Raw genomic sequence first — 23,997 nt, 5'->3', positions numbered from 1 at the left:
ATAACTACCTGTGGCTATCTAAGGCCACACTGGGTCGAGTTCTTCCTCCTGTCCATCCTCCTCCATCTTGGCTTTCTCCCTTCTCCCCCAGACGCTCTGCTTTGCAACTCTTAGCGCTGCCTCCCTTTTCCCTGTCCAATCACAGGCCTCCTGCTGCCCTAGTATTTTAGTGTGGTTGGACAGGGAAAATCCTGTCACACCACGCAGATGTGTCAAGAGTAGCAGCAGATGCCTGTAACTTCAGTGCTGACAGTGCAGAGGTAGGAGGATCCCTGGGGTCTACTGATTGGGGATAGCCAAATTAGCAAGCCCCAGGTTTAGAAAAGACCCTGTCTCAAAAAACAAAGTGGAAACCAACTGAAGGGGGTACCATACACAGAGGCACACATAGACATGAACATGAATACATACAAACACAGAGGGGGGGAAACGGAGAGGGAAAGGGGGGAGAGGGGGGAGAAGGGGGAGAGGGAAAGGGGGAGAGGGAGAGAGAGTGGGAGGGGGAGATGGAGAGGGAGTGGGAGGGGGAGAGGGAGAGGGAGAACAGCATTGCTGTAAGTAACTTTCATGAGGCAGCCCATGTGGAAGTCAAGAGTAGCTTTGTAGACCACCCACTTCTGGAATTTCATTATTTAATACAAGCCTATATCTAAGTATCTGGCTTTTTAGTTAATATGAAATCTATATTATTTATATTATATTATATATTATATTATATACTTATATATTATATTATATATATACTTCAAGATGGCTAAGCCTCAGTGTTAGTCAATATTAGCACACAGCCTCCATCCCACATATGCAGTTTGGAAATGAACCAACCTTGTAGAAAAGAAGTAGAAACAGCACCACCTGAGGTTCACTGCAAGTGTCAACACAAAATCTGGCCAAGTTCTCAAGACATTCTGTCTTGAGAGTCCTCCATCCTTGAAAGTCAGCCACAGACAGTCAAGGCAGGAATTCTGGCAGCCTCTGTCCTTTAGAACTTGGGCAAGCCCTGCCAAATGTATTTACCTTGACAGCCAAAGTAATTGCTCTTCTCCAAAGAGAAAAACCCATCTTCACAGGTGTCACAGGCATCACCAGTTACATGGGCTTTGCAGCTACAGTCACCGTCCTCCTATAGAACAAGGAGCCAAACAGCAGCATTTGATACACAGGATTCACTAATCTTCAGGATTGGAAGTGGGTTCATCATACAACAGGAAGCAAGGGGGTAGCCAGGACTGGGAAAGTATGCCCATGGTCAGGACAGCTAGCGAGGGACTGGTACCCTGCTCCAGAAATCCCACAATCAACCACTGCAGCATCCCACAGTCATCACATGGAAAGATGCCCCATTTTACCTGCCCACACTCTCCAATTCCACTCAGTGTCCCTGCTTCATGGCACTGGCACTCTGTGAAGATAAAAGAGGGTATCCATGATCCAGGGGCTGTACAAGAACAGTAGTTCCCTGGCTCTAGGGACATTACATGTTTACAACAAAGCTCACAGGACTTTCCTGTGGACTTAAGCAACATTCACCCTGCACTGCTGGGGCCTAAATCAGGATTGCTTTCTGAGATTAGTAGACAGATCAATCAATACAATCCGTCTAGAATAATGGCTAGTTTATGGCTACTCCAGCACAGAGTTTATAAATGTTTCCAATGTCAAGGTCATAATTGGTGTGCCTGAATGAAAATATACTCTTGCCCTAAAGGTGGTCATTTTCCTTAGAACTTTTGTTATGTTTTGACTTGGTATCCTGGCTTTAATAATTGTATAAAATGAAGATGTAGGTACATGTAATTGTTATATTATGTGCATTACAATGAGAATTTAGCCAGAAAAAGTGGTTTATAAAAGCAAAGAATTCAAAGGCCTTCTCAAATAACAAAATTCAAATGGAAACAGTATAGATAAATCTTTGCCTGAAAATGGTAGTTCTGCCCTGAATGGAGGTGGGGGACAGCAAAGCATCATACAGCATGTTAAACAAATCAAATTGGTCTGACACAAAGCTCTCTTAACATATCCTACCGAATCAACTAAGCAGGGCTCACATGGGCTCACAGAGACTGAAGCAGCAAGCACAGGGCCTGCATGGGTCTGCACCAGGTCCTCTGTGTATTTGTTATTGAGATTAGCTTGGTGGTTTTGTGGGACTCCTAATAACAGGAGCAGGTATGTCTCTGACTCTTTCCCTACTCTTGAGACTCTTTTCCTCCTGTGGGTTGCCTTATCCAGCCTTGATATGAAAGCTTTTTTTTTTTTTTTTTTTTTTTTTTTGCCTTGTCTTATTGTATCTTTTTTGTCCTGTTTGGCTGTTATCTCTTGGAGGCCTGTTCTTTTCTAAAAAGGAAACATAGTGTTGGGGAGGGGTAAATCTGGAGGAGGTGGAGGTGGTAGAGAGCTGGAAGGAGTGAAGGGGGAGAACTGGTTGGGATAAATTATCTGAGAGAAGACTCTATTTTCAATAAAAAGGAAAAGAAGTGCTGTCTTGTCAATGTTGGAACTAGGAAGGCAAAAATAAAGAAGCAAGGATTCTAAAAGATGTACATGAGACATCTTACCTGAGCATCCACGGGGGTTTTCTTTGGCCAGATTCCAATATAATGGTTTGCAGACACTACATGTAGGACTTGCAACATGCTGCTTGCACTGACAATAACCCTTGAAATGAAAATCGAACTGATGTTTGGCATTTTGAAATCAAGACCTGTTTCAAAACACATGTTTTGAGCGAAGCTTTGTTAGCAAAATAAATTTTGATCATGAAAGATAAACCAAGGGATCCATAAAAGTCCAGGGTTACTTTAAAGAGTCTTTGAACTTTAAAAAAAAGTGGGGTGGGGGGTATTCTGCAGCAGCTGGGAACCCCAAGGAACCCAGTAGACTGAATCTACCCACCTTCCACTAGGGAAGATCATCAGCTTGTCTGCCCCTCTGAAGACCCCACAGTCTGAAGGCCTCCTAGGAGGTCTGCTGCACCCAGGGCAATAGATCATCAGCTTGTCTGCCCCTCTGAAGACCCCACAGTCTGAAAACCTCCCAGGAGAGGTCAGGGTAACAGGTCTCCCAGGAGACCTGCAGCAACTCAAGGACACAGGAGGCAGGTTCCAGACAGAGACACCCAGGCCACTTAACACTAGAGATAACCAGTTGTTGAGAGGCAAGCACAAGACCATAAACAGCAGAAGTCAATTTATTTGGCACCATCAGAACCCAGCAAGCCCTGGATACCCCAACACAACTGAAATCCAGGATGCTGACTTAAAATCCTATCTTATGAAGAAAATAGAGTCCTTTAAGGAGGATATAAATAACTCACTGAAAGAAATACAGGAAAACACAGGTAAACAGGTGTGCCCTTAAAGAGGAAAGAAATAAATCCCTTAAAGAAATACAAGAAAACACAATCAAACAGGTGAAGGAATTGAACAAAGTGATCCAAGACCTATAAATGGAAGTAGAACCAATAAAGAAAGCATAAATGGAGGCAACCCTGGAAATGGAAAACCTAGGAAAGAGGTCATGAGCTACAGATGCAAGCATCAACAACAGAATACAAGAGATAGAAGAGAGAATCTCAGGTGTAGATGATCCCTTAGAAGATATTGACACAATAGTCAAAGAAAATACAAAAACATAAAAAACTCCTAACCCAAAACATCCAGGAAATAAAGTTCACAATGCTAAGAATAACATGAATAGAAGAGAATGAAGATTCCTAGCTCAAAAGGCCAGAAAACGTCTTCAACAAAATCATAGAAGAAAACTTCCCCAGCTTAAAAAAAGAGATGACTGTAAATGTACAAGAAGCCTCTAGAACACAAAATAGATTGAATCAGAAAATAATCACATAATAATCAAAACACTATATGCACAGAACAAAGAAAAAATATTAACAGCAGTAAGGAAAAAAGGCCAAGTAACATATAAAGGTAGACCTATCAGAATTATACCAGAATTCTCAAGAGAGACCCTAAAAACCAGAAGATCCTGGAGAGAGGTCATTGCAGACCCTAAAAGAACACAAATGCCAGCCCAGGCTACTATACCCTGCAGAACACTCAATCATCATAGACAGATAAACCAAAATATTCCATAACAAAACCAAATTTAAACAAAATATATCTACCAATCCAGCCCTACAGAGGATTCTAGAAGGAAAACTCCAACACAAGAAAGGTACCTACACACCAAAGAAAAATAAGAAATTAATCATCTCATGACAAAACCAAATTGAAAAAAAAAATCACATACACATAATGCCACCTACAACAACAAACATAACAGGAACTAACAGTCATCTGTCTTTAATATCTCTCAATACCAATAGGTTTGATTCCTCAATAAAAAGATATAAGCTAACAGACTGGATATGCAAGGAGGATCCAGGATTTTGCTGCATACATGAAACACACCTCAATTACATCAGACTTCTCACCAGAGACTATGAAAGCCAGAAGATCCTGGGCAGATGTCATACACACCCTAAGAGAACACAAATGCTGGCCCAGGCTACTATACCCAGCAAAACTCTCAATTATCATAGACGGAGAAACCAAGATATTCCATGACAAAACCAAATTTATATAACATCTTTCCATAAATCCAGCCCTACAATGGATAATAGATGGAAAACACCAACACAAGGAGGGAAACTACACCCTAGAAAAAGCAAAAAAGTAATCTTTCAACAAACCCAAAAGAAGATAACCACACATATATAATTACACCTCTAACAACAAAAATAACAGGAAGTAACAATCACTTTTCCCTAATAAAACTTAATATCAATAGACTCAATTCCCAAATAAAAAGACAAACTAACAGACTGGATATGTAAACAGGACCCAACATTTTGCTGCATACAGAAAATACACCTCAGTGACAAAGACAGACACTACCTCAGAGTAAAAAGTTGAAAAATAATTTTCCAAGCAAACGGTCTAAAGACACAAGCTGGAGTAGCCATTCTAATATCAAATAAAGTAGACTTTCAACAAGAAGTTATCAAAAAAGGACAAGGAAGGACACTTCATACTAGTCAAAGGAAAAATCTGCCAAGATGAACTCTCAATTCTGAACATCTATGCTCCAAATACAAGGGCACCCACATTTATAAAAGAAACTTTACTAAAGCTCAAAGCACTCCACACAATAATAGTGGGAGACTTCAACACCTCACTCTCAGCAATGGACAGGTCATGGAAACAGAAATTAAACAGAGATTCAGTGAAACTAATAGAAGTTATGAACCAAATGTATCTAACAGATATCTATATGACATTTTATCCTAAAACAAAAGAATTACCTTCTCAGCACCTCATGGTACCTTCTCCAAAATTGACCACATAATTGGTCACAAAACAGGCCTCAACATATACAAGAAGATTGAAATAATCCCATGTACCCTATCAGATCACCATGGACTAAGGCTGATCTTCAATAACAACATAAATAATAGAAAGCCAACATTTACGTGGAAGCTGAACAATGCTCTACTCAATGATAACGTGGTCAAGGAAGAAATAAAGAAAGAGATTAAAGACTTTTTAGAGTTTAATGAAAATGAAGCCACAACATACCCAAACTTTTTGGACACAATGAAAGCATTCCTAAGAGGAAAACTCATAGCTCTGAGTGCTGCCAAAAAGAAACTAGAGAGAGCCTACACTAGCAACTTGACAGCACACCTAAAAGTGCTAGAACTATAGGAAGCAAATTCTCCCAAGAAGAGTAGATGGCAGGAAATAATCAAACTTAGGATTGAAATCAACCAAGTGGAAACAAAAAGAACTATACAAAGAATTAACAAAACCAGGAGCTGATTCTTTAAGAAAATCAGCAAGATAGATAAACCCTTAGCCAGACTAGCCATAGGGTACAGAGACGGTATCCAAACTAACAAAATCAGAAATGAAAAGGAAGACATAACAACAGAAACTGAGTAAATTTAAAAAATCATCAGATCCTACTACAAAAGCCAATATTCAACAAAACTGGAAAATCTGGATGAAATGGACAAGTTTTCTAGACAGATACCAGGTACCAAAGTTAAATCAGGATCAGATAAACCATCTAAACAGTCTCATTTCCCCTAAAGAAATAGAAACAGTCATTAATGGTCTTCCAACCAAAAAAGCCCAGAACCAGATGGGTTTAGTGCAGAGTTCTATCAGACCTTCAAAGAAGACCTAATTCCAATTCTCCTCAAACTATTCCACAAAATAGAAACAGAAGGTACTCTACCCAATTCATTCTATGAAGCCACAATTACTCTGATACCTAAACCACAGAAAGACCCAACAAAGAAAGAGAACTTCAGACCAATTTCCCTTATGAATATCGATGCAAAAATACTCAATAAAATTCTCACTGACTGAATCCAAGAACACATCAAAATGATAATCCATCATGATCAAATAGGCTTCACCCCAGGGATGCAGAGATGGTTTAATATATGGAAATCCATCAATGTAATCCGTTATATAAACAAACTCAAAGACAAAAACTACATGATCATCTTGTTAGATGCTGAGAAAGCATTTGACAAAATCCAACACCCCTTCATGATAAAAGTCTTGGAAAGATTGGGAATTCAAGGCCCATACTTAAACATAATAAAAGCAATATACAGCAAATCAACAGCAAATATCAAATTAGATGGAGAAACATTTGAAGCAATTCCACTAAAATCAGGGACAAAAACAGGGCTCCCCACTCTCCCCATATCTATTCACTATAGTACTTGAAGTTTTAGCTAGAGCAATAAAACAAAAGGAGATCAAGGGGTTACAAATTGACAAAGAACACGTTAAGATATCATTATTTACAGATGATATTATCGTATACCAGAGAACTTCTACAGCTGATAAACAACTTCAGTCAAGTGGCTGGATATAAAATTAACTCAAATAAATCAGTAGCCGTCCTTTACACAAATGATAAATGGGCTGAAGAAGAAAATAGGAAAACAACATCCTTCACAATAGTCACAAATAATATAAAATATCTTGGGGTAACTCTAACTAAACAAGTGAAAGATCTGTATAACAAGTAATTCAAGTCTCTCAAGTCTCTCAAGAAAGAAATCAAAGAAGACCTCAGAAAATGGAGAGATCTTCCATGCTTATGGGTTGGTAGGATTAACATAGTAAAAATGGTCATCAAAAAGAATCTACAGATTCAATGCAATCGCCATCAAAAGCCCAACACAATTCTTCAAAGACATGGAAAGAGAAATTCTCAATTTCATATGTAAAAACAAAATTCCCAGGATAGCAAAAACAATTCTTAACAATAAAAAACTTCTGAGGGAATCACCATTCCTGACCTCAAGTTTTACTGCAGAGTGATAGTGATGAAAGCTGCATGGTATTCGTACAGAGACAGACACATTGGTCAATGGAATAGAATTGAAGACCCAGAAATAAAGCCACTCACTTATGGACACTTGATCTTTGACAAAGAAGCTAAAAATATATAATGGAAAAAAGAAAGCATTTTCAATAAATGGTGCTGGTCTACCTGGTGATCGGATTATAGAACAATTAAAATAGATTTATATTTGTTATCTTGCACAAAATTCAAGTCCAAGTGGATCAAGGATCTCAACATAAAACCAGATACACTGAGTCTAATTGAAGAGGATGTGGGAAAGAGCCTCCAACTCATTGGCACGGGGGTAGAAGGGATTCTAAATAGAATTTCAGTGGCTCAAGCTCTAAGATGAAGAATTGATAAATTCAACCTCATGAAACTGGAAAGCTTCTGTAAGGCAAAGGACATAGTCAATAAGACAAATTGGCAACCTACAGATTGGGAAAAAAGTCTTCACTAACCCCACATCCAATAGAGGGCTAATATCCAACATATATAAAGAACTCAAGAAGCTAACCTCAAAAAAAAACACAAAAAAACAAAAAAAACAACAACAAAAAAAAACCAAACAACCCAATCAAAAAATAGAGTACAAAGCTAAACAGAGAATTCACAATAGAGGAATCTCAAATGGCTGAGAAGCCTTTAAGAAATGTTCAACATCCTTAATCATCAGGGAAATGCAAATCAAAGCAACCCTGAGATTCCACCTAACACCAGTCAGAATGGCTAAGATCAAAAACTCAGGTGACAACACGTGTTGGTGAGGATGTGGAGAAAGAGGAACACTCTTCCATTGCTGGTGGGATTGCAAACTGGTACAACCACTCTGGAAATCAATCTGGAGGTTCCTCAGAAAATTTGAAATAGATCTACCCGAAGATCCTGCTATACAACTCTTGGACATATAACCAAAAGATGCTGCACAGGGGCATGTGTTCCACTATATTCATAGAGGCCTAAATGGTGGTAGCCAGAGCTGGAAAGAACCCAGATGCCCCACAACAGAAAAATGGATACAGAAAATGTGGTTCATTTACACAATGAAGTACTATCAGCTATTAAGAATGAGGACATTATGAGTTGTGCAGGCAAATGGATGGAACTAGAAAATATCATCCTGAGTGAGGTATCTCAGACCCCAAAAGACATGCATGGTATGTACTCACTGATAAGTGGATATTAGCCAAAAGAGTACAGAATACCCAGGATACAATCCACAGAACTCAAGAAGGTTAACAAGCAGAAGGGCCCAAGTGAGGATGCTTCATTCCTGCTTGGGAGGGAGAAGAAAACAATCATGGGAGGCAGAGGGAGGGAGGAAGGGAGAGGGGAGGGGGAAAGGAAAAGGAGAACATGATCAGGTATTGAGGGGAATGGGAGAGAAGCCCTGAGGGCCAGCAGAATGAATGGAAACATGCAACCTGGGGGTGGGGGAGTTGGGAGAACCCTCTAGAATATACCAGAGACCTAGGAGGTGAGAGACTCTCAGGACCCTAAGGGAGGGGCCTTAGATGAGATGCTGAACGGTGGGGAGAGGGAACTTGTAGAGTCCACCTCCTGTAGAAAAACAGAGCATCAAGTGGAGGGATGGGGTTGCCATCCCTCAGTCAAAAACTTGACCCAGAATTGTTCCTGTCTAAAAGAACTACAGGGTCAAAAAATGGAGAGGGGACTGTGGGAGACTGTCCAGTGACCGGCCCGACTTAGGATCCATCTCAAGGGGAGGCTCCAAGGCCTGACACTATTACTGATGCTGTGGTACAGTTACAGACAGGAGCCTAGCATGGTTGTCCTCTGAGAGGACCAACAAGCAGCTGACTGAGCCAGAAACAGATACTTAACACCCAACCAATAGACTGAAGTCTGGGACCCCTGTGGTTGCTTGCACAAGGCCCCAGAAATGTATACAGCAGAGGACTGTCTGGCCTGGCCTCAGTGAAAGAAGACTCACCCAGCCCTCGAGAGACTTGAGGCCCCAGGGAGTGGAGAGGGGTGGGAGGTCAGAAGGATGGGGACTTCCTCTTGGAGGTAGGGGGAGGAAGAATGAGATGAGAACCTGTGGGGGCATGACTGGATTGTAAAAAAAAAAAAAGTAAAAGTAATAAAAGGGGGTATTTTTTATTTGATGTATTTGAGTGTTTTACCTCCCTGTCTGTATGTACACCATATATGTGCTGGTGCCCAAGAAGGTCAGAAGTGGGCACCTGACCCCTAGAACTGGAGTTAAGAATGGCTTTAAAGTCACCATGTGGGTGTTAGCAATTGAACTTGAGTCCTCTATACGTGACCTTGAGGAAGAACTAACTGCAGGACTCTAGGATATAAGCTTTAAATAAATCTTATTCTTTCATTTAATAAAATAATACCTATGCATCTTGAATTTAAAACCATGGTGAGGTTGCCCAGTATAAGAAAATTGTGTCTTATGTTAATTTCAGGAAGTTTTCCAGGGTAGCCATGACCCCTACTTACCAGGCTGGAGTCAAGGGTCCCAGCTGGATGGCAAACACTGCCGGACCCTGCGTATAATTCAGAGACGTTACGAACACCTGGCTGATTGTTTAGATGCTTCAGATTTTTTAATTTTCTTTTTGTAAGTGCACCTACATGTATGCTTTTATAGATGAGTGACAAAGACCATGTGTAGCTCACACTAAGACAGGCCAAGAGAACTTTATGATACTTGATCTGCTCTAACTCAACTGTCACTCAGTAACTCTGCCCTGCCTGGGGACACAACTTCCTTTCTGTGTTTAACGCTTGCTAGTCTTTATTTTTAATATATATTTTAACTTGACTTTGAGAATTACATGTAATATATTTTGATCACTTTCTCTCCCCTCCCTCAACTCTTCCCAGATCCTTCCCTGCAAAACCTTTCTAATAGGTGATGGTTACACTGAAACTTTGAGCAGCTTTAGAATTGTCCAGCAGAGGGCGATATTGCACCTCTTTTTAAAAATGTTATAAATAACCATCCATTCAAAAGAAAACAATTGACTATAATTCTCCCTGTCCCCATGTGTACTGAGGTTCTTGGTGACAAAGCTGGTGTGCTTTCCTGTCTTCGCCTGCAGAGGCTATAGCTGAGCACGTGCAATGTCTTGATTACACTGTTTGGTAGTACACTGGTTGAGCCTGCGTCTATGGCTGGTTTTCGCCATTGGACCATATCCACAACAGGATCGTATATCCTCACGAATTGCCCTTTTGCTTTTCCCCAGTGTTTCCTCTTTGTAAGTTTGTCTCCGTTCTCATGAAGACCTGCTCCCCTTCCTCCTCTCTGCTCCTCCTTCTCTAGCAGCCCACACCTCACTTTCTCTCCTTTGTCTTCTGTACTGACCATGCCCGTCCTGGGCTCCTCCCAGCATGGACTGTGTCACTCTCCAGCTCCGGGATAGTTCTGGCTACTCTACCACATCACCCACAGGCCTGATGACCACACAAGGACGTACAGGCCTTCTCAGGGCAAGCCCTGTTATTGCTGACTGCACTTTCTGCCCTGCCCTGGACAATGTGATTAGGAAAGTTCTGGGAAATGTGACCCTCTCTTCTCCTTAGTCCCACCCAGCTCTGGATGCTTCACCCTCAGTGTCCCCAGGAACCAGGAGGGTTCCTACAAAAAACACATTTTTCTGATGGAAAGTCTGGGTCAGTCTACAAACTGCCCTGCTCCATAGCACAAGAGAACTCTGAAATCACCAGGCCAGAACTATTGGTGGGTCTGGGGCTGCCACATCAAAGAACTTGGGGAAATGCAGGTTTCTGTGTTGGGAGAAGAGGCAGAACACAGCCCTGGTCCCTCTTAGCCTACAGCAAAGATCTTATGCAGCCCATATCAGCACTAAGAGTCACTAGGGAGAGAGGCATGATGCCTTAGAGCATAGGGTTTCGGTGGGGTGTCAAACAATGCGAGGGCAGATTTGTGGGGTCATGTGACTACCCTGATGCAGAGGGCTGAGACACCCAGATTGTTTATGAACAGGTATTTAAGTTGTTCTCATCAGGCTCCGACTGTCTCTGGGGTGGATCTATGATGCACATGCTTCCAGTGACACTGGCATAGGGAAGACTGGACCAAATATTTAGGGAGCTTGAGTCAATGTAGAGAAGACTCACCAGGCTTCTCCAAGAGGTCAGCTGCACCCACTAGGATGAGGAACAAGCCTCCAACATGCTGCCGGCTTCCTTACCTTGGCAGTAGGGAAAGTCATAAGCTCCAGAGAGACACCTGTCACACTGCCTCCCAGTAATTCCAGGCAGGCAGTCACACTGGCCATTCCCAGGGTCACAGGGCACTGGATAGGATCCAATCATCGAACACTGGCAAGCTGCGAGAAAGAGCTGATCAGACTCAGACATGCATTACAGTGTACATAGGGCAGGGGCCTGGAACCCTCAGATAGGGCCAGAATGACCCAAATTTAAGTTCCAGATTCATATCCTTGATTGAGCTAAGCCTCAGTTTCCCCTCCCTTACATGGGGCTGATCCTGGCTTCTACTTGATAGGGATTAAAACTTCACAAGTAAGCAATGGCCTTTACAGAAACCATGCTTTCTCTTTTCAATCTCAGGAAGGATGTGGCCAGAGCTACACGGGGACTCACTCTGAGGGGGCTTTGTAGTATGAATAAGAACGCCTAGCACGTGTCTGTCCTGCTGTCACCATAGTCAGACTCTCACCGAGGGAGTGGAAACAAGGCTGATTTCCCCGTTAACAAATGACCTGGGAATCCAAAAGGGCATAGTGACAGCTTGAGAGAATGTGCTATGCCCCACCTCCTACCCATAGCCATCATTCCAGCAGACAGTGATCAGCGTTCTGCTGTGTTTAATGGTAGTATGGCTAGGTGTGTGTTGTGGGAAAATATAAAAACATGCATCTCTGATCTCAAAGAGCTAAAATTCCAGATGGGGAGCTAAAGAATGCAGTGGCCAGAGTGCCCTCCCCACTCTCCCAAAGCTATGTGTGAGAAGCTTGTCTAATGCAACACTACCAGCCGTTGGGAGCCACCTGAACAAGGACATGGATACTGTATGTCTCCACCAAGGTTCCTCCCTGGCCTTGTGGCCCCACCAAGTCTGTTTGTAGAGATTAAGTTTCTACCTTGGGTAGATTTTTAGAGAAATGTTCTTGGCCTCTGTGACTGTTGTTTTTGTGAATCAGCTTGGCTAGGTTTTAGTGGTTACATGTTTGATCAAACACCAGTATCAACATAGCTATGTTATGAGATTAGCATTCTGATCAATAGACTTGCTAGACAGAGTATACAGCACCCTGGGAGGCCGAGGCAGGAGAATTCCTGAAAGTTTCAGCTCAGTCTGGACTATACAGTAACTTCTGGACTAGCCTGATTCTATCATAACACCCTCCATCACATAAAAATGTGGGCTTGAGGGCTGGAGAGATGGCTCAGCCGTTAAAGGCTAGGCTCACAACCAAAAATATAAAAATGTGGGCTTTAGGAAAATTAGAGTCAGAGCTTAATAGTCAAAAGCATAACTATGTGAACTAAATCCTCGCTCTGTGTGTGTGTGTGTGTGTGTGTGTGTGTGTGTGTGTGCATCCCTTCTGCATCTGTTTCTTTGGAGTCAAATATAGATTTTTGGTTCCTTTTAAATTTATCAGCTGTACTGTCAATTTGGTTTAATTAATTATCAGTGCAGATCTAGCCTGCTTTCTGCAGGAGCAGACTCTGACGACTGTTTGAGTTGGTTTGAGAGCTTCTAGAAGTGGCTTTCTAGCCTACCTTTACTGCCTCCATCCACCCTTGAAGGAAGAGATCTGTGACAATACATCTTGAAGTGACAGCATAGAAGCAAGCACGTTGCTTCTGGGTACCCCTAATCAAACATGTATGGAGTCAGTAGTCTGAGGATTTGGTAACTGAGATAGGTGGGTTTTGGTTTGCTTTGTTTGGGTTTTGTCAGCTAATAGTATAATGGCATTGGCTGGCTGTTTCTCACTGTGGGGGCAGCACAAAATCTAGAGTTCTAGATTTTGATGCCCAGCTCGCCAGCATAAATGGCCCCCTAGTTCTTGTGTCTTTCCCAGAGGAAGGCCAATCTCCTACAGCCCAGGCAGACTGCTGAGAGCCTGGCTTTCAACCTGGACTGGCAGAATTACAACACAAGTTGAATTCTTAGCCTCACAAAATATCTATAGGAAAAATAATCAAGGCAGGGATAGCATAATCATTGCTGTCAACCTGACAGGATGAGAAACCATGTGGGACACACCCCTCTGGGACTGGTGCCCTTCCTGTGACCAGTGGTGATGCTGTTTCTCCCACATCCATACCAGGATGCATGGGTCCAGGAAGCAGAGAAAGAATGTGCATGTGAGTGCCAAGGCAACAGGAGACCAACTGTGCCCACTTTCTGAGCCTCTCAGGCTACGCCATGGTTCCCAGGTGTTTGGCTAGGTACCAGGCGAGGTCGTGGTGAGAAGGTATGTTTTAGAGATTACTGGCAGACGACCCTTCAGAGAACTTCCTTAAATGAAAGAAACTTCTCGTCCAGACTGTGTTCTGACCTTAGCAGGAGAATCAGCTCTGTTTTAGGCTGCCAGCCTAGCCTGTGGATTTTAGTTCTTCTAGTACCCACAATGCCCCAGCCAACTCCTTACAATAAATCTCTCGCCATGCCCACGCCTGGGATTGAGAAGCCTGGCTGATTCAGGTTTCCTCTTTTCCTGCTTTAGGGGAATGAGTACAAAGAAAGCAAGCAGGAAAGCATCAGACAGCTGCCTGGAGCCCAGAGTGCACAGACACTGGCCCTTAGGGTCACAGAGGCTGCTCCAGGCCACACGGTCACACTCTGGAGGCAAAAGCAAAGGCTTGGCCTCTAACACACTGCTGTTTTAGATGGCTCGCTCCATCTGCCAGTGTTTTCATTATATTCCAACCGTACTCAGAAGCGCCAAATTCCAAACCCCAACTCCAACCCCAACCCTGGCAGCCCTTCCACACTCTTGGAAACACAGCGAAGCTTTCAAACCAGTCTAATTCTCTTCTTTGTCTTGGTGTGGGTCCTTTGAGTTTCTGAAGTATTTGCTTCCCCTCCCCCCATCTACTCCACACTGTTTAGACCTAAAATAATTCTCTTCCTAAAGTATAAAAAACTAACACAGACTAAGTCCCCCTTACTTGTAGTTTGGATCACAAATGTCCCAGACACTTCCTTATATGTAATGAGACATCTTAGGGGTGGGACTTGAGTTCAAACACAAATGTATATCACACACACACACACCTGCCTGAAGGGATTTTATACCTTTTTTTTTTCTTTTTGAGTCAGGGTCTCACTACATAGTCCTGTCTGGCCTGAAATTCTTTATGTAGACCAGGTTAGTCTTGAACTCTTAAAGATCCACCTGCCTTTGCCTCCCAAATGTCTGGATTAAAAGCATGTGGCCTCATGACCAAGCCTTAAACAAAACTTTTAATATACATCTATTTTGATTGTAATCTGTCACATGAAATCTGATGTAGAAATGTCTTTGTTTCTGGCCAACAAACTTCTGATTTAGGATCAGGGAGATGGCTCAGGATAGCGTGCCACACAAGACTGGTTAGGATCAGGGAGATGGCTCAGGATAGCGTGCCACACAAGACTGGTTAGGATCAGGGAGATGGCTCAGGATAGCGTGCCACACAAGACTGGTTAGGATCAGGGAGATGGCTCAGGATAGCGTGCCACACAAGACTGGTTAGGATCAGGGAGATGGCTCGGGGATAGCATGCCACACAAGACTAGAGAGCCGAGTTCAATTCTTCATGTAAAGGTGGAAGGATAGCTGTCTGCAAAGCTGTCCCCTGCCATTCACACACATGCCCTTGCATGCACTAACCCCCTTGGCACGCTACACACACACACACACACACACTACACACAATAATGCTAATAATTTTCAAAGTATATTTTAGAGTATTTTGAACTTTCACATTAGATCTGCCAGACCTGTAAGAACAAAAGTTCAAGTGGTCAAGCTTAGACACCATGCTGTCCACCATCTCCTAGCCCCACACACAGTCCTGGTCCACAGAGAATGCAAAGCAGATGTCTATGAAATAAATGTGAATAGCCCCAGAAATCCTAGTGTGAGTCCTGACCTGGCCATGCTCCTGTTCCTGATAGGTGTTATCTTGAACCTTACAACATGGCCACCAGACAGGTCCCACCGGGGCAGCCACTCTCTCCACCTTCACAACACAACACAGTCAAGAAGCAAATTAAGTACACAGAGACCCTTATTATAGACCTGATGCTTTTATTTCCCAGGATTTGGGAGGTTTTCCTTCCTTGTAGGAAAGTAGATTGGTACCTTTCCAGCCAAACCCACAGTGCCAACAATAGGTCCCACGACCATCACAATCCGCTTCTCCGGAACTTAGCATAAACCCTAGAATATTCTAAGCCTTCCCAAGCAGTTGCCTTAGATATTATTTAGGAAAAAAATGACCTACAAAATGAAGGGCCAGTTTGAAGTTGGCACCAGAGGGTTCTCCGCCCCTAGACACATGCTTTTGTTTCGCCCCTGGAGTGGCCGCCAGCTTTCCCAGGGGCATTCCTTGAGCATCCCTTGAGCATCCCAGATCGGGGTCTTCTGGAACAGGTCAGTGAGGCCGAGGTTTAAGGACAGCTTCAGTGCCATGTGCCTTTAGCTCATGGTCAGAGAAAACCACTGTTTTCCACATCTCCTGTACCCTCTGTGGTGCCAGCACAGCACAGCACACCAGATCAGGAAAAAGAAAGCTCAGACAGGAGGGAGACAAAGAGAAAAATGAAGAGTATGGAGAAGAGAGACAGAAATGCAAGGAGGAAAAGTGAAGGGGAAGTGATCTTTCCGCCATCACCCAGGTAACCAACCAACCCACAGGTAACCAACCAACCCACAGGTAACCAACCAACCAGCCAACCCAGGAAGTCACGGCCACACGCTGAGCGGGAAGATAGAGTGCAACTGGATACAAGTGCACGAGCGAGCTTTGTGTGTCAGTCTCTTATTGGTGATTTGAGTCTATGAAATGAAATTACAGGGTAGCTGACTGAATCAAAGTCAAAATAAAACAATATAGCCTTGTACTTTCAAAGTCTGGAGTCAATTAATTTAATGAAAAGCATAACTCCAAGTCTACAGTCTCAGGAACAACTTAAAAGTGGTTTTTGTTTTTTAATTATTATTATTTTTTTACATCTTTAAAACAATAAAAGGCAAAGCCATAAGGACCAACTTTAGCAAACATATCTAATGTAGCATTTAGGGCAATGTTAATTTGATTCTGAAACACAATGGATTTAGTAATCCTCCCTCTAAAAGAAAAAGACCGTAAGGGCCTGTAAGATGGCTCAGTGGGGAAAGCCCTTGCTATTCAAGCCTCATGCCCCAAGTTCAATCCCAGGAACCACATAAAAAACCAGTGCAATGGCTTAGCCAATAATGGAACCTGTCATGGAGCCTTGTGGCCTGAGTTTAATCCCTGGAAGCCACATGGTGAAAGGAGAGAGCCAACTCCCATGGCACAAATATGTGTGTGTGTGTGTGTGTGTGTGTGTGTGTGTGTGTGTGTGTATACAAGTTAACAATAGATACAAAATTTATCTTTAAAAAGAAAAAAATCAAGCACCAGAGGACAGAAACTGAACGTCTGCAAACTCAAATTCTTCCAGAATGTTCCAAACTTTAGGTAACAAACTGCAGGGTAGACTGGATACCACCTCTGGAATAAACAGTCTGTTCCTATCCAAGTCTAACAACAGTTATTTAATAAGCATTGCAGGATTCTGGGAAGAGGGACCACATGAGTACCCACTACTCCCACTGAGAGAAAATACAAGAACAAGACTGCAGCTTGAGTGTCAAGGTCTAAGCCACACCCCTCCGTCCTCACATTATGAGCAGAACAGAGGAAGAAGCAGAGAAGAGGGGTCGACGAGAGCACCAGTCACCTCCCATCTCTGTTAGCCTCTCTCTCTCCACTTGGAACCACATGAGAGGCCAACAGGGCTGACAGCAAACACGCACAGCAGGGACCAGTCTGCTAATGTTCCACTAGCCCTGCCACTCAAAGCCTCGAGTCCTTTTGATACATCCGGTGAGCTTCAAAGACTTTGGAAAACCTTAGACTGGTGATTCTCAGCCGTCTTCCTAAAGCTGTGACCCTTTAATGCAGTTCCTCATGTCATGGTGACCCCCCAACCATAACATTATTTTTGTTGCTACTTCCTACTGTAATTTTGCTACTCTTATGAGTCAAAATGTGAACATGTGTGTTTTCCAATGGTCATGGGCAACCCCTGTGAAAGGGTCATTTGATCCCTAAAGGGGGTCACAACCCACAGTTTGAGAACCACCGCCTTGGAAGCAGCTGTCCAAACATACTGTGGTAGAAAAATAAACAAGATGACAAATTCATTATATCTATATCTATATCTATGACTCCAATCATTTAAAACAGGGAATAGCAACACTGTTATATGCTCTGCTACTGAATGAACAGCTGCCAGTCAGGCCAGGAGTTGCTTTTTAAGAAGAAAATGGCAGTGTTATAGCTGAGTATTCTTAACCCCTGCCCTTGGGGCACATTCTAACACTTGGGAGAGGACCCCAGGATAAAACAACCCCACCCTTCTCACTGTTTGCACTGGTTACTGCGAATGACAATGACTGGCGACAAATGACTGATGTGGCCAAAGGCCCACGCCCCTTTGATTGACTAACTCCAGTCATCTCCTTGTTTACCAGCCTGGTTTTTAAGTAAGCAAAATGTGCTAGTCAGCTTGTTGTTGCTGAGACAAGATGCTCAAGTCAACTTAAAAGGAAGATAGAAGGGTTTTTCTGAGTGTGGTCCCATCCCGGAGCACTGGCCCTTTAGCTTTGCTCTTGTGGTGCAAGTGAACATCTCACATTCTCAGCTATAGCACATATAAGTCCCTGTAGGTTTGGACCCTGTTGGACATCTGAACTGGAAGCCTTGCCTCCCACATCCTCCGCTTTGCTCCTCAGTTATTGAGGCTTAAAGCAACAAAGTAAGCAAACAAAGTAATCTGCAACTTGGAGATGCTCTAAAGCTTCACCACCCAAAACTGGTATCGTGTACGGGGGCAAAGTTACCTAACTAATCCACACAAGCAGTTTGTCACAGAATGCACTGGGTCCGGATTCACATGGGCCTGCCTGTGCTCCCATAGGAAATGTGCATGGGCTCACTTTTGAGTGTGCATCTCTGCATCAGGTCAAGGTAGAGAAATACATGGTTGCCTTCCCCCTATTCCTATCTGCATAGCTGCCAGGTAACATGGGAATAGGAAGGGACAGCCGAGACCTTCTGTGGTTAAGAGAGATGAAGGCTGAGAATTGACAGCAAGTGAGAGAGCAGTCCATGAGCAGAAGGAGGAGAAGAGGAGGGGTCTGGAGCATGGCAGGCAGACATCTAAGGAAAGGATCACAGACTCTTTAAGTGACGCAGAGGAAGTGGGGGCAGACGCAGCATAGAAGAACAGCATGATTGAGCAAGCTGCTCCTCTGCACCAGAGGCTTGGCCCATCAATGCACATGTGGCCCTCAATTGACTGCTGTAAGGGATTGTCTTGATGGCCTTAACTGGTGCGTAAAGACCCACCTTAAATGCAGGCTCTACCTTTCCATAGCTGCCTACATAGAAGGACATGAGAAAGGGGAAGCTTCATGGTTTTGCTGGCTTGGCCTTCATTCTCTGCAAAGGTTATCTACCCAGTGGCTACTGATACTGGTCCCTTCACTGATACTAAGACCTGCTTCTTCATGCTCCAGTGCGGACAAAGGGCCAGTGGCGCTCCAGGATTTCAGCAAAGATAGGGACTGCTGAGACATCCAGGCTGGTGGCACCCTGCCAGCCCTGCCTCTTCTCCTGTCCTGGCAGGGTCCTAAACTGTGACACCACTGACTCTTCAAAGCCAGGACTTGAACCCAAGGTGACAACTGCACAGCCCAGGCACTTGACTACCATAGAGGAGGGAGTACAGAATGGGAAAAGGAATGGTCTCAGTGGACAGTAAATGTTACACCCATATATAAAGCTGGTTAAACCACAGGCTATGGAGGCTCTGACAGAGGGCTATCTGTGCTCCCTTGGGAGTCCAACCTGGGAAGAAGTGATCAGCATTTCTGCAGTTTATCTTCTTACCTTGGCATATGGGAAATGAATAGGAGCCCGAGCGGCAGGAGTCACATTGGGGACCCTCAACCCCAGGGCGGCACAGGCACCTGCCACGATCGTCACATATCTCTGGAAGAACACCTTCCAAGTTACAGTCACACCCTGCAAAGAAAGAGACTGTCAGAGAGACCACTGTGCCCAAATAGACTTCACGATTCTCCCGGGTAACAGAGACTGTGAAAGATTTATGGCTGCTCAGCCTTCTTAACACTTAAGACAACACTGTAAAGGGAAACAAAATGAAGATTTGGAAAGGCATAGGTACTATCTATAAACATCCCAGGGAGGAACTAGGTTTGTAAAACAATTATAACACCTACACCTATAAAAAGGCTTCTTTTTCTTACAAGCTAAATGCTAGTACATTCTAGATGCTAGTACACTCTAAACGCCAGAACTTTCATTTAACAGATTTCTCTGTAATAGAAATTTAATTGAATGTATTTACATTTTCTCATGTGTGTGTGTGTGCACTTATCAAATGCCTCCACCCGTCATTCGAGACAGAATCTCTCATTAGTTTAGAACTTCATCAAGTAGGCTGATCTCACAGGCAGGAAGCTCCACAGATCTGACAGTCCCTGCCTCCCCTCTCACTGAGGCTCAGACTATAGGCATCTAGCCAGTTACTTTTATATCAACCTGACAAGCTAGAGTCATCTGGGAAGAGTACCTTTCAGACTGGCCTGTAAGCAGGCCTGTGGTGTATTTTCTTAATTACTGATTGATGTGGGAGGGCCCAGCCTATGTGGGTGGGGCCACCCGAGGCAGGTGGTCCTGTGTTCTATAAGAAAGCAGACCTAGCAGGTAAGCAGCACCCCTCTGCAGCCTCTGCACCAGCTTCTGCCTCCACTGCCTTTTCTCAGCCATGGACTGAATGGGTGAGGATGGCTAGGAGCCGGAGCTTCAGGAGTCACACTGGGGATGCTCAACCCCAGGGTGGCACAGCAGGCACCTGCCACGATCGTCACATATCTCTGGGAGAACACCTTCCAAGTTACTGTACCTGGATATGTCAAAAGGAAAGAAACCCTGTCCTCCAGGTTGCTTATGGTCACGGTATTAGATCACAGTGATGGAGACCCTAGCTAAGACGGGCCTGTGACAGGGTACCCAGGTTTTTGTGTGGATTATAGAAGACTGAACAGCTCCTTGTGCTTGGAAGAAGGCATTCACTGTTTGGAGTGATCTTTCATTACAGAGGAGTGAAGACCCTGTTGGTTTGGACCCTTGCCACCACCATGGGACCCAGATGCCACCAGATACTTCTCAGTAAATGACATTTCTCAAAAACAAGCTTCTTGTTTGACTCCATTGTGAATGAATGAATAGCAAAGTTAAGCACAGCCCTCGTAAGGTAAGTATTCACTTTATAGTCAAAGAAAAGGGCACATGGGGGTGCATTGGCACATTGTCACATTGGAATTCCTGTCTGCCCAGGTCCTCCTGCAGCCCATCTGCGGGGCAGGACTGACTAGGTCTGGTCTTGGAGCCCTCTGACATCATTGCTAACCAGCCTGTGGTCATCAACAATGATTCGGGGGTGATCAAGGCTGGCTAGATCGCTAAGTACTGTTTCCCACACTATTGTCGGCTGGCCCAAGCACATATGTGTTATGCCTAGAGCCCTGCAAGGGGCCCCTTTGATGGACCAACTATGTGGGTATCCAAAAAGGAATATGAAGAAGATGGTTCCCATGCGATTCATCACAAATTCCTTATAATGTCCAAGGAGGGTAGAGATATTGGAAGAGAGGGAGAAAACGGGAACCAGAGCCCTTGACCCCTTTTGGCCTGGGATCCTGTTTTAGGCTCAGAGTTCCATTTTTAACCTGACCCCAGAGCAGGTGGTACAGTCCTACTGTGCTCAACATACACACAGAAACACAGAGAGTAACACTTAGCCACATGGATGGCAGCCCTAACCTGAAACATAGGCATTGAGGAACTCAGCCATGAGTTGGTGTAGGTGACCCTCTCAGCAGGGCTGCCCTGGCCTGTGGTTCCTTGCTCCAGTCTTGAAGCTCCAAGATATGCCCCATTTGCTCTGACTAGTAGGTCTAGAGTCCCTGGATCCCTGGAGTAGGTTGAAGGGAGGGGCAGCCAGGAGCTCCCACGGGGCCTGTGAGGCATGCTGGTCTGTTTCATGTCACCTGGCCTATGTCTGAACGTTTGCACACTCCGTCTTGCTGGGCTAAGGACTGACTAGGAGACATTCCTCCATCCCCAATGAACGGATGTGGCCAATGGTCAGACGTCAGATCCACAGGCAGCCACAGCTCATGGTTCGCCCTGCTACTTTTCAGAGCACAACACGGATTTGCTGCCCCTCCTCTTTCTCTCAGTGCCCTGGACAGGAAGGGGTTAATAGTCTTTCTATGCTGAGGGTAAGCCACTCAGTCAGAACTCAGACATAAAAGGTAGGTACATCCTCATCTCTCCAGGTCTGAACAGTAATTTAACACTGTTGTCTGAAAAATAATTCTTTTTATAAATCATTATAATACTAATTATGGACAAAGGAAAATGAATCGGCACTCAGAAATGCCAACTTGCTGTAGGTCACAGGGGCCAGGAAAAACAGTATGTGTGCCCAAGTCTACCTGATTTAAAAACAAACAAACAAAAAAAATTTATTTTATTATACTAAAAATGCAAACTGAAAACAATTTTGAAAGCAAGTTTCGGGTCTATTCTACATTAAGGTGCATATTCAAATCAATTGCATGCAACAAACATTTGTAGTCCTATGTTATACTAACATTTAAATCTATACAGGCTGAAATTCAGCTGAATCCTTCTACTCTCAAAAGAAGGACTTTTGTATATTGGAAAATTTCTCTGCAAGGGTTAAAACTAAATAATGATCTTAAGTTTTCTAGAATCTTCCTCTTCTCCTTTGCCCTAAACCTAGTGAATGACAACCTTGTAGAATCATTTCTCTAATGTAATAATTAGGAATAAATACAAGAGGAAGTCAGAACAACATTACAGTATTTTCATGACCTCTGACTGTTCACACTTAAATCTGATAGTTGTTTAATTTGACAAAAAGAGCTCTGGGAGTGGGGGGTTAGAACATGGAGTTGACTCTGTAGTGGCAGGCTCCATTGCTTCAGACTCTACCAACTAAGGGTTGAAATCAATCAGGAAGCAATTGTGTCTGTAGTGAGTACGTCCAGACCTCATTTGATTATTATTCCCTAAATCGCTTGTTCTCAACCTTCCTAATACTGTGACCCTTTAATATAGTTCCTAGTGTTGTGGTGGCCCCAACCATAGAATAACTTATTTTCATTAGTACTTCAAATTATAATTCTTCTACTGTTATGAATTGTAATATACATATCTGTGCCTTCCAATGATCTTAGGTGACCCCCATGAAAGGCTGCTCAACCCCCAAAGGGGTCTTGGACCCACAGGTGGAGAACAGCCATCCTAAATGATATAGTGCTAACAACTTAAACAGCATTTGTTTTATATATTTTTAGTAATGTGGTAACATGGAAGGGTGTGTATAAGTTATATGAATAATGTGTATTTTACATAGGGCATAAGCATCTGCAGATTTGGGTTATCTGAGAGGAGGGGTTGAAACCATTCCCTGCAGGCACAGAATAATGCCACTTTGGTACACAGATTATCTGGAGCTGCATGTACTGGACAGCAGTTCCAGGAAGGACTGTCCTCCTCCATTTACCTAAAGCAGGCCAGGCCACTTCCCATGAGAAAGGTACCCTCCTGAGCCAAGAAAAGAACAGGCTCAAGGCCAGAGACTGGAAACCAATCCACACAAACAAATCTGCAGAAGTAGCTCCTGGCTTCCTTTATTTCCTGTGTATTTCCTAACCACTGTCTCATAATTCCCTGCCCCAGAACAGGCTCCCTGATCTTATCAGACTGCCACAATCTATTGTTCCTTGTATCTTTTGTTCTCTGCAAGTTTGGGGACCTGGCACTTTCATTGGCTCTCGTTCTTTCTGGAGATGGCTGTGCACACATGGAGATCTACCGTCCTCTTAATCTGCCTGTGCTGGCTTAGCTGAGGTTTAGCCACAGGATAGAACCAAGTCTTTCTTCCTCTACAGAAGGGACCAAATGCACATTCATGACAAGAGAAGCCTGGAGCTGAGACTGGACCAAGTACCACCCTGTCAGCTTCTTACTGGAGTCACATAGGAGACCACGGACACAGCTCTGCAGGCTGAGAAGGTCACACAAAGGGAAACATTTCACTGTGAGTTACAGCCTTGGGGTTAAAATAGGCACTGGAGAATTTGAGGAGCTTGGAGTTTCCCTAGAATCCAAATTCAGGGAATTCCAATTATTACTAAAACAGAAAGAAGAAGAAGAAGAAGAAGAAGAAGAAGAAGAAGAAGAAGAAGAAGAAGAAGAAGAAGAGGAGGAGGAGGAGGA

At 43.6% G+C, this 23,997-nt stretch overlaps 1 protein-coding gene across 2 annotated transcripts in view; it reads right to left on the bottom strand.

The window, feature by feature from the left end:
* The window catches only part of Lama3 (laminin subunit alpha 3), a 256,838-nt gene that overhangs the window by 141,623 nt on the left and 91,218 nt on the right, over nt 1-23,997 (bottom strand). For both annotated transcript variants that reach the window (XM_085833379.1, XM_085833380.1), the window contains exons 12-17: nt 19,549-19,683; nt 11,574-11,711; nt 9,853-9,899; nt 2,562-2,661; nt 1,350-1,402; nt 1,018-1,123 (exon numbers count right to left, since the gene is read on the bottom strand). In XM_085833379.1, coding sequence (XP_085689505.1) covers nt 1,018-1,123; nt 1,350-1,402; nt 2,562-2,661; nt 9,853-9,899; nt 11,574-11,711; nt 19,549-19,683 — 579 coding nt within the window. The remainder of the gene's footprint in view (nt 1-1,017; nt 1,124-1,349; nt 1,403-2,561; nt 2,662-9,852; nt 9,900-11,573; nt 11,712-19,548; nt 19,684-23,997) is intronic.

This window comes from Mus caroli, unplaced genomic scaffold (assembly GCF_978045245.1).
Source record: "Mus caroli unplaced genomic scaffold, Mus_caroli_1 scaffold_19, whole genome shotgun sequence".
NCBI classification, from domain to species: domain Eukaryota; kingdom Metazoa; phylum Chordata; class Mammalia; order Rodentia; family Muridae; genus Mus; species Mus caroli.
This window is presented reverse-complemented; position numbering and strand designations above follow the sequence as displayed.